This window comes from Bemisia tabaci, chromosome 6, assembly GCF_918797505.1.
Source record: "Bemisia tabaci chromosome 6, PGI_BMITA_v3".
Taxonomy (NCBI): domain Eukaryota; kingdom Metazoa; phylum Arthropoda; class Insecta; order Hemiptera; family Aleyrodidae; genus Bemisia; species Bemisia tabaci.
Window position 1 is genome coordinate 16475254 of NC_092798.1, and position 8070 is coordinate 16483323.

Sequence of the window (8070 nt, forward strand, 5' to 3'; positions counted from 1 at the left end):
TATTTTAAAGTATTGCCACAGTATTTATGCCAAAAGGAAAAATGTGTACACTTTTAACATTGGCTCAATATTTAACCAATATTGGCTCAATGTTTGAATAAATATCAAAACAACATTGTTTAAATATTGGCTAAATATTTCTGTCTTATCTGGGTCCGTTTGGCAGAATGTAAAATCCCACTTTCCCAATTCAGCAAACGGAACTATGTGCCAATTAACTGTAAGCAGAACTTGTGAGCCGTGGGCTTGTGTCCAGAGCGTTGCGGACAGGACTCATGAGGTAATCCCTCCGGATCTTTACGATTCCACTCATTGTCACGGCCCTCGACTAACGAGCACATCCCATCTTTCCCGCTTGCACATAGTTCTGTCCGGCAGAGACACGTCCAAGTTCACAATGAGCGCTACTAGGATGGCTCGGTGTATCTCACGGCCCTCGACTAACGAGCACATCCCATCTTTCCCGCTTGCACATAGTTCTGTCCGGTAGAAACACGTCCAAGTTTACAATGAGCGCTACTAGGATGGCTCGGTGTATCTCACGGCCCTCGACTAACGAGCACATCCCATCTTTCCCGCTTGCACATAGTTCTGTCCGGTAGAAACACGTCCAAGTTTACAATGAGCGCTACTAGGATGGCTCGGTGTATCTCACGGCCCTCGACTAACGAGCACATCCCATCTTTCCCGCTTGCACATAGTTCTGTCCGGTAGAAACACGTCCAAGTTTACAATGAGCGCTACTAGGATGGCTCGGTGTATCTCACGGCCCTCGACTAACGAGCACATCCCATCTTTCCCGCTTGCACATAGTTCTGTCCGGTAGAAACACGTCCAAGTTTACAATGAGCGCTACTAGGATGGCTCGGTAAACAAATTATAAAATAAAGATAGGGAATAGAATTTTTTTCCTCGAAAAACATACAAACAATATCACAATAAGCTCATTTCTCGAGAGTCGAGAGCATCGCTACTTTTCCCGGATAGATTCTACGAAAACACAGTTCCGAGCTTAAGTTCCTGCGTGAGCCTCTGAAGTGCCCACCTCGTGCGTCAACATACCTGGGCGCTAGATAATTCCGTTCTTATAAAAATGCGTCGCCGATCGAGTTTCCTCACTTTTTGCGGAAATCGAACCCCGATCAGACTCCTCCACTCCCGCAATAATGGTTCCCGTGTTCGTTTTGGCTTTTGCGTTCATCGCGTGTGGTGCCGGCAGTGAAGCCCGCGGGTTGAATCGCGTCTCTCTTTCGCCCGAGCAAAAGCTGGAGCGGAACTTCGTGGAGTTCGAGTCTTTCCGCAACAAGTACGGCAGGCAGTATCTGTCGCCGACGCAGGCGTTGGAGCGGTTCCACGTCTTCGCGAAGAACCTGGAGAAAATCGACATGTTGAACGAGATGGAGCAGGGAACGGCGGAATACGGCGTTAACGAGATGGCTGATTGGACCCAGGAGGAGTTTTTGACGAGGCGCGCCAATCTGGACTCCGCTAAACTTTTGAAAAGGTAAGATCAGTTTTTAAGCTTTGTGACGCAGCATGGAAAACTGTGCCTTAAGATGGGCAAAAAACAAAATTAAATAAAAGTATACCGCAGCCTGTACAGGGGTTTACTTTGCAGCGCTAGGCGCGCAAAGAACACCCAAAAACTGATCTTTTGGCAGAAATTCGATGTTCAAGAACGAAAAACTGGGAATTCGAGAAAACTGGTGTTTAAGTTTGCCAGTCCCAAGATCACTGGGAAGAAAACTTCGTGCCTGAGTCTGAGACCTGAAGATTATTTTTCCGCGCTGGACTCACTTCAAACGCTCATAACAGCATTAATAATGCATATAATGCCTAAAAACTTTGGCCAAATGTTTTTCAGAGTTTCAAAACGTTTTCAGCATTGAAAACCAAACATTGATATTTTTTTTACCTTAAACGGGGTTTTCCGCTGCGGTGAACAACTATAGTTTCCAACTGTAGGCACAGTTTACCCTATTGTATCACATAAGTACATATTTTAATTCTTTTTTTTGGGGGGAGGGGTGGGAGGCGGGTTAGAGGACAGAATGTCGAGTTCTTGTTGCATTTTTGCATCGAGGGTCATTATCAAATTCGCTCATTCTAACAATGCTCTCCAGATTTTTACAATATGTTCAATTTTGTTAGTCGGTATGGTCACATTTTAAGATGCTCCCGATTAAAGGCGTTCTTTATTTGGATTTTTCAAACACTCAGAAATAAATAAGTTTCCATCTAGCTGAATTATTTGACATTGAATATGACCGAGAAAGGCAAAAGGGCGCTTGCGTTCAAGTACAAATCACGTATCTCCGTTTGCGACGTTACAGACTTCCTATCATACTATATGTTTCTATCGGAAAACTAGCCATCGTGATTTCCTGAACACTTCCTTGATTTTTCTTCGCTGTAAGCAGGACATTCATGTATTAATTTCAAGCAATAAAGTTGGCTTGTTTCTTTTCGAGAAATAAAATATAAGCGAAAATTTCGAAACACTGCGATGGAGATACGCGGTTTTGCACTTCAGCCTTCGATTCGGCGTGAATACAGCGCGAAAATGATTTAAAAATCGACCAAACTTGTGCAAGTTATAGTTGGGCAATGATGAATCGCGAATTTTAGAAAAGCATGGATGAAGTTTGCCGGCATTGTTGTCAGCTTCAGAAATAATTCACTAGAAAAAACAATACTATAATTAAAGTAAATGATGGCTTGAAATTTTGACCCAATATTCTTCAGAGAAGTAGGAAGCGCTCGCCATCGAAAAGTTCGAAATTCGATCCTCTTATCCCCGATCGATTTTCCCCCGAATCGATTTTTCCTCATCTAAAACCACCTAAACAACCAAAGCCCTTTAGTATGAATCGATCATAGATATTTCACAGAAAAAAATGTATCAAAAGTTGTATCAAAATTGACAGTTTATTTAAATATCTTTGAATTAAAATCGCCAACATTTCCCTTTGTTTTGTCGGTCAAATTGTTCAAATATTTGATAAGATATAAACCCAGGCTATTATATCATCAGTTACGGAATATATTTTTCGTAATCATGGGGGACAGCTTAAAGTTTTCAACCAAAATTCTGTAAATAGTTCAGCTTTCAAGAATTCTATTAATGCCTACTTCAATTTTCGGAATCCTGCGCAAAAATAGTACACATTTTTTTTGAAAAAGTCCCTCTAAAAGTAGTATTGAACGTTAGTCTCCCACTCCGCAGAAAAATTTCTCGTTAAGGGAATAAAATGAATTTAAGGTCTTTAAGGTCTCTAATTTTAGGTCTTTTATACAATAATATTTTTTTAAACTTTGATTCAGTGTGGAAAAAGAAAATTTTCCGACGTATTCAAAGGAAATTAAGGAGATACCTAGTACCAAGGACTGGTTCGAGGAGGGTAAAGTTGCCCCACCAAAAGACCAGGGACAATGCGGTTCTTGCTGGGCCTTTTCCACCGTGGGAGCAGTCGAGTCAAATGATGCCATTAAGAACAACAGTTTGACCCGACGATCTGAACAACAGTTAGTAGACTGTGACACAAAATCAAATCAAGTAAGTATGGTCCGCAAGACCTCACGTTCTTTTCTATCAAAATAATTATAATTTTCCTATATGTAGGTATTCGAAATTTTACCCATGGTTACACTCAGAATGGGAGTAAGAGTAACTGTTACACGTCTTGCCCGAAGCAACAGCGTATTATAATCCATTACAAAAAAGCCAAGCCAAATTGTAACTTCTCTTATTTGGTGTGGACTGTAACCTTTTTTTAGCTGTCATTTTCCATAATTTTCAGAAATATTTGACCACTGTGGTCCGCTCCTAAGCCCATTTTCTCACTGATCTGATACTCCTAGAATCCCAGTTAAAAGCGCGTGAATATGTCACCGAAGGATTCATTATCTTTTTATTGTGTATGATGGTAGACTACGTTTAGTTATACAAATGCTACGTTACTGATTTCGTTCCGATGGACCACTAAACAAGATACGAAGTTTAGCATTCTGATACATGTATCTGAATCAAAATTTAACGTAGAACACGATTCGTGCAACGAAAATTACTGAAATTGACTCTTAATCAAGGTAATTAATTTTTCTTGACGCGTGAATTCAAACCTCCCGCTCATGAAAACACAGTGGTCAACGTACGTCAGATTGCAAACTAAACGTTATCGTGGCAGTCTTTGCGATACGAAAATATGGCAATCTGGTAAAATGAAAAATTTCTGAAATTGACTCCCAACCAAGATATTTAATGTTTCTTGACGCGTGAATTCAAACATCCCGCTTTCTGGGCAATTCTGTGTAAAAAAAGAAAAAGAAATAATTACTTGCATAAACACTTTCTAAAATTTGCCGCGCACTAAAAGTCGCCGCCACATGAACCGCGACCCATATGCCCCCGCCCCTCCCTTTCCCCAGTTGTTTACACCAGTTGCACTGCACACTAAATTCACCGTGGTATTTTTGACGCAGGGATGTAATGGAGGATGGATGGACAATGCTTTTAAATACCTCATGAATAATAGCTTAAGGACGGAGGCGTCCTATCCCTACACCGGGAAGGATGGTAGCTGCAAGGTCCAGAGAGGTGAAGATGGTGATGGCGGTATTAAGGTCACAAAGATCATCAACATGAAGCCGCGCGATGAACGTGCACTTAAACAGTAAGTATGATGTAACAAAATACCGAAGTTTTTAAAGGCCTCACGCTTAAAAAGTTAATTATTTGAGGAAAATACCCAGAGGCGGAGCAATTTGGCAACACAGGATTTCCTCCATTTAAACCTATGCTAAACAATCGATTCTTGTTTGAGCACCTGGCCCTCCAACAATCGATACATTTCCGTATGTTTAAATGGAGAAAGACAACGTTGCCAATTCGCTGGATCCGCCGATGAAAATGCCCTCAAAGAGTTTCCCAAAACGAGACCATTTCCTGCTGTTTTTCAGACACTCGATTTAGCGATCGAATATAAGTTGGTTAACCACTCGAAATCTGTGATGGTTATTAGAACTGAATCAATTTCCAGAATAAGGGAGTTATGTGTGTCTATGGTTGGCTGCCACCTTTTTTGTTTGGACGCTTTCCGCTGTTGTCATGTTTAGACTTTGTCCGGAGGTGGCTACCGTCTCCCATGATTTTCTTTCACCTGCATAAAGCGCCGCGCCGGCTGCATCTACAAAGCTATCTTCTGAGCTTGACTGATGGATCACAGGGAATTAATTACTTTTCCATTGCGAGATGGGGGAAGTTATCAGCACCGCGCTCTGATAAAATATTGACTTTTCTGAAAAGAAATTCAGTCAATTTTGGTGCATTTTGAAAAAAAATCTTCCGTATTTCGCCCCATCTTCATTAACCCGAGATATAGTAAAAATAACGACACCGCTGAATCATATATTGTACCTGATATGGATTGCATTTTTCAAAAAGGAACCAAAAGCACTCCAATGTTGCTATGATTGTGCAACTTACAATCTTTGCAGTCAAATTACTGATGAAGTCATGTATAAAGTTAAATTTACCAAGGTAATTTTCTTCTCGAATGGATCACTAGACAAGGTACGAATTTAAGCATTCCGGTACATGTTTCTTAACCAAAATTTCACGTAGAACACGATTCGCGCAACGAAAATTACTGAAACCAACTCCTAACGAAGATATTAACCTTTTCATTTCACATTGGTTACGAGGAATTTGAACTGCCCGCTCACAAGAAACTCAAAGCTCTACGTGAGTCAAATCGCGCACGACAACGGTCTCAGCAAGTTTCTTAATCGAGCAATATTCATTTCCCACCATGTGTTGTTCGAACTATAGGCAATTTGCTATAGCTGAGCCAAAGCGTCAAGATTGAGGTTGCCAGATTTTTACATCGCGCAGAGACTGTCATGATAACGTTTAGCGCGCGATGTGAATCACGTAGAGCATTGAGTTTTCATGAGCGGGTGGTTTGAATTCACGCATCAAGAATCATTAAATATCGTTGTGAGGAGTTGATTTCGATAATTTTCATTGTGCGCATCGTGCTCTACGTGAAATTTTGGTTACGGATCATATATCAGAGTGCTGAAATTCGTACCTTGTCTAGTGGTCCATTCATAGTTAGTTGCGAATAAAAAGAAAACTTGTTCAGATGTGCAGTTAATATTTGCAAGGTAAAAAAAGTTGCACAGTCTTAGCGTCATTGGAATGCTCTTGGTTCCTTTCTGCAAAATGCAATCCATATAGTTGATAACTTATTCTTTTTCCTCTATCTTATTCAGGCATATTGCAGTAAACGGACCCACCTCAAATGCTATCGACGCAACCGACATGCAATTTTATAACGGTGGTATTATGATGCCTATGTTTTGCTCGTCATTGCCGCGAAGGCTAAATCATGCAGTTCTTGGAGTAGGATACGGCACGGACAAGAGGGCAGGCGATTACTGGATCTTCAAGAACAGCTGGGGTGAAAATTGGGGAGAAAACGGTTTCTTTAGACTTAAGATGGGCTCAAACGCGTGTGGTATAGCAAATGTAATGCAAGGCGTTGAGACTGAACGAGATCGCCGAGCCGTCTGAAGTTGCTCACAATCCAGTTACGTTGTTTCAACCGAATTCTATCGAGATGGACTGTAAACCGGGGACCAGAGACCAAGGTCGGTTTCACGCGACTTGTGAGTATTGCTGTGATACTAACGGGGTTTAAACACCACTAACCGCTTCTTTTTCTCCGGATATTGAATTACCATATCATTAAAATAAAAAAAAATGTAAAAACATACATTCAATCATCTCAGTTTTTTTTCTAACCTGTAAACCTGTGATAACTTTCTTCACACCTCGACACGAACTAACCCATTCGTGCCCCGTTCTTTCTCCATTTTCCCTCTTTTTCAAACTAAGTATGAGCCCGTCTGCCGTATAATCATAAGAGTAACGCGTAACGCTTAACGCCTGAGGAGCGTTTCGGGGGGTTGGACCGCGAAGCAATCAGGAGGCGTAGCCCCTGTAACGGATACATGTTTTATGGTCCAAACGAATATTAGGCTTTTCGATCTGGGGGCTTTTTACCCCGTATGGTAGTTAGTCAGGTGTCCACCAATACCATTGGCATAGCTGGACTGCGTAATGTAGAAAGGAACCAATACCATTGTATCGCTAAACTTGAAACTTGAAACAGTTTCTATGTATTTGTACTCCCTGAAAATTTCCTTTAAATGAAAATTCGACCCCGTAAATACATTTTCTTCGTTGCTCTGCTCCCATTAATTTTATGAGAACTAGGAGCTGCGCAGCTTTGGGTCAAAATGGAATGCTATTAGTTTCTTTTTATTAAATGGAGTTCACGCAATTGATGGAATTCCACATTTATATTTTTTTTTTTGTTTTTTTTATCATAATAGCTCAATGTTGCCGGTGAAGGAATGTAAGTACCTCTTCAATATGGTAGACTCTTCCGAATGGTAGGCAGGATGACTGACTCTTGCACTTGCGTCAGGACTTGGCGTTGCGGTCGGCATCCACCACTACCGCACACATCACATACTACAGTGGGGTGCAGGTTTGACATATCGTGCGAAGCCACAACACTATACCACCAAACGTTCTCTTCAATTCCTCATATACATACGCACGTAAAAAGCGCGATTACTCATCACGTTTGGCAACTCCGTGCGGCACCTACACGATACAGCCTCCAGCGGCGTATCAAACCACCGTCAATTTACATACTTTTGTAGGTCCTTTTGGTCCCCCTTCCCTCCCCCACGGTGGGTCTGCCAGCGAAAGTGGTCCCAGACAATGACCTTTCTGCCGCTTGAAAACAATGCTTTCCTTGGCGAAAAAAAATACAGGATAAATAAAATCGCCGGAACCACTTTCTTTCGGTCGATCCTGAGCGCAAATAAGAGATAAAAAATGATGACCGTGTGCGTTCCGGACAGTGCAAGGGCAGGCAGCGAGTGGAAAAGATTCTGTTTGGCGACCTGAGAACAAATTAGAATGTGCGCAATTCCTGTACGAGCCGTTGAGACTTTAAGCTCTGCGTGCCGCTTTGCCAAAACAGCGCCTGG

The 8070-nt window shown here is 41.6% G+C and overlaps 1 protein-coding gene across 1 annotated transcript; it reads left to right on the plus strand.

Annotated features, from left to right (window-relative positions):
- The first annotated feature begins 1103 nt into the window (after nt 1-1103).
- LOC140224739 (crustapain-like) lies at nt 1104-6779 on the plus strand. Its single transcript, XM_072301188.1, has 4 exons — nt 1104-1504; nt 3325-3556; nt 4483-4673; nt 6277-6779. Exons 1-4 carry the CDS (start codon nt 1167-1169, stop codon nt 6575-6577), a joined length of 1062 nt encoding a protein of 353 aa, XP_072157289.1. The 5' UTR covers nt 1104-1166; the 3' UTR covers nt 6578-6779.
- Nucleotides 6780-8070: the final 1291 nt, after the last annotated feature.

Excerpts from the sequence above, each read along its gene's own strand:
- LOC140224739 (XM_072301188.1), top strand. The coding sequence starts at position 1,167 with ATGGTTCCCGTGTTCGTTTTGGCTTTTGCGTTCATCGCGTGTGGTGCC. Across the intron at positions 3,557-4,482 it reads GTGACACAAAATCAAATCAA|GGATGTAATGGAGGATGGAT; the intron begins GTAAGTATGGTC and ends TTTTTGACGCAG. Across the intron at positions 4,674-6,276 it reads GATGAACGTGCACTTAAACA|GCATATTGCAGTAAACGGAC; the intron begins GTAAGTATGATG and ends TATCTTATTCAG.